This window comes from Emiliania huxleyi (genome assembly GCF_000372725.1).
Source record: "Emiliania huxleyi CCMP1516 chromosome Unknown EMIHUscaffold_177, whole genome shotgun sequence".
In the NCBI taxonomy this organism is placed as follows: Eukaryota; Haptophyta; order Isochrysidales; family Noelaerhabdaceae; genus Emiliania; species Emiliania huxleyi.
In genome coordinates, this window is record NW_005200814.1 from 285,383 (window position 1) to 287,478 (window position 2,096).

At 61.1% G+C, this 2,096-nt stretch overlaps 1 protein-coding gene across 1 annotated transcript; it reads right to left on the bottom strand.

Annotated features, from left to right (window-relative positions):
• Positions 1 to 7: 7 nt before the first annotated feature.
• EMIHUDRAFT_232042 (hypothetical protein) lies at positions 8 to 414 on the bottom strand (the record flags this gene model as incomplete). The annotated part of the gene is made up of 1 exon (XM_005783800.1): positions 8 to 414. A coding segment is annotated over one exon (407 nt), but the record flags the coding sequence as incomplete, so codon positions are not given.
• Positions 415 to 2,096: the final 1,682 nt, after the last annotated feature.

Sequence of the window (2,096 nt, forward strand, 5' to 3'; positions counted from 1 at the left end):
ATCGAACCGAATCTCGATAGACGATGCGCCTGAGTCGATGAGCGGGATCTGAACAAGGGTGGCGCCGTTGCGCTCGACGGCAGCGAGGAACGGCGGGTACAGCGGCGTGAGCAAGACGACGCGGTCCTCGCGGGACTGGCAGGCTGCGCGCACGGCATGGTGCAAGCCCGGCAGCAGCCCGGGGAGCCAGCGCAGCCATGAGCGATCGGGCGTCTCGGTGCTGCCGTAGAGCGTCTTGAGCCTTCGAAGGGTCAAGTCCTCAAGCTCCGCAGACGCGTCCGTATATCCGTAGATGCCGTGCTTTGCCCGCGCCACCACCGCGTCCACGACGGGACGGGGCGCCTCGAAATCCATGTCCGCAATCCAGCATGGAACGATGTCTCTCCCGACAAACGCTCCGCGCTTGCCTTGCATCTTGCGCGAGCATGTGCCCGTGCGGTCAGGGCAGGCTGACGGCAGAGGGGGTGCCGACGTCATTCGACGCACGCCGCTGCGGCCGATTGCACTCCGTGTGCACTGCTACTCTGCTGGAGGAATGGCGCGCAATAGCGTAGTGCCGTACGAAAGTGTGAACAGGTTGGAGCAGCAGCTCCTGAGCACGGCGCCGCAGGCGCCTGTTGATAGGTACAGGTGATAGCCCTGAATGGGCAATGCATACGCCTAGTTGGGCCTCAGATCGCCCGACCGCGTCCCGGTGCTCTGTGGTCGGATTTGTGACGCCGCCGCACCGCGCCGCGGCCGGGGGCCCGCGCCGGAGGACGAGGATGGCCGTGACGGACCGGGACGAGCTCTGGGAGGTTCAGTGTCAGTGTATATATTGTAGAGGCTGACCATGTGCACAACATCTCTCAGTCTAGCTAAGCCTGGGAAGGCGATGCCGGGGCCGTATAGCAGCTTGATGGTGCTTCGCCGGCGTGCGTCCCGGAGCGGTGCCGGACGGGCGGTCCGTGAGAGGAAATCCAGGGACAACGCCGACGGCGCCCTGATTCGACTTTTAACTTCAAACAAAGACAGTCGCACGCGCCACAGGGCGGTGCGTGCGACTGTCAGGAGCGGATCCGTCTAGAACCGAGCCATTGGATCAGACGAGGAGCCGCACTCGTATCCATGACCAACGACTAGTGTGTCGAGGGAGGGGGGGGGGGGGGGGGGATTACCGTTGTCCGCGGTATGAAGATGTGTCTTGTGTGTGTGTGAGGACAGGGGGGGGGGTGTCTTGTGGGCCTTGAATAGAGAGCTGTTTAACGTTGGGAGCTGAACAGTGTTGCTAGTGTGTTAACAGTAACAACAGAACAACAGTGGGGCTCCCCAACAACAGTAGCTAACGTTAGGCCGGCTGAACAACAATAAGGAAGGCCTGGCAGTGACCCACGACGATCTCCAGCGTCCAGTGCGGGTAGTCCCGAAAATACCCGGGAAATCCCAGGTATTTTCGGGTTTTACCCGGGTTTTTTGCGTTCTGCTTGCTGGCCGCTGAACAACAGTAACAACAGTAACAAACAGTAACAGCATGGGCTGGGGTGAACACTTGAAACAACGTTAAGGATTTCAGCCAACAATAGCGCAACTGTTAGGCCCAAAGTTAATGTTAAACAGCTCTAGCCTTGAAGTGGCTTGAAAGGACCTTTCGCCGACATCAACGACAAGGTACCCGCTTTTGGAACAATTGTGTGCGGTGACCGGTGTCGCGCGTCCATGGTCGCGTCAGCAGAGAGAGACACGGCGCGCTTGGCTTGACACAGTCTCTCGCGAACGCGCAGTGCGGCAGACCAGACGCCGAGATCGGTACGTAGCGCTGCGCATCGCGCACGTTCGATCAGCGTCTACAACCGGGCCGACCCGTCCGCGAACCGGCTCGCCACTTTCGTGGTCGCCCTCTCGGTGCGCCCCCCCCCCTCCCCCCCCCCCCCTGCCCCCTGGCGCGCGCGGCGTGCACCTCAACTCCCTCCCTTCCCTGCACCCACCCGGCACGAGGGGCCCGAGGCTCTCCTTATTTTTACGTGTACAGTGTTCCTCGGGGGTACGCTCCTTTTACTGCATTTCGGTTTTCTGTAAAAGGTGTCGAGGTCCTGGAAGAAACGTGTCGTGAGGGCGCT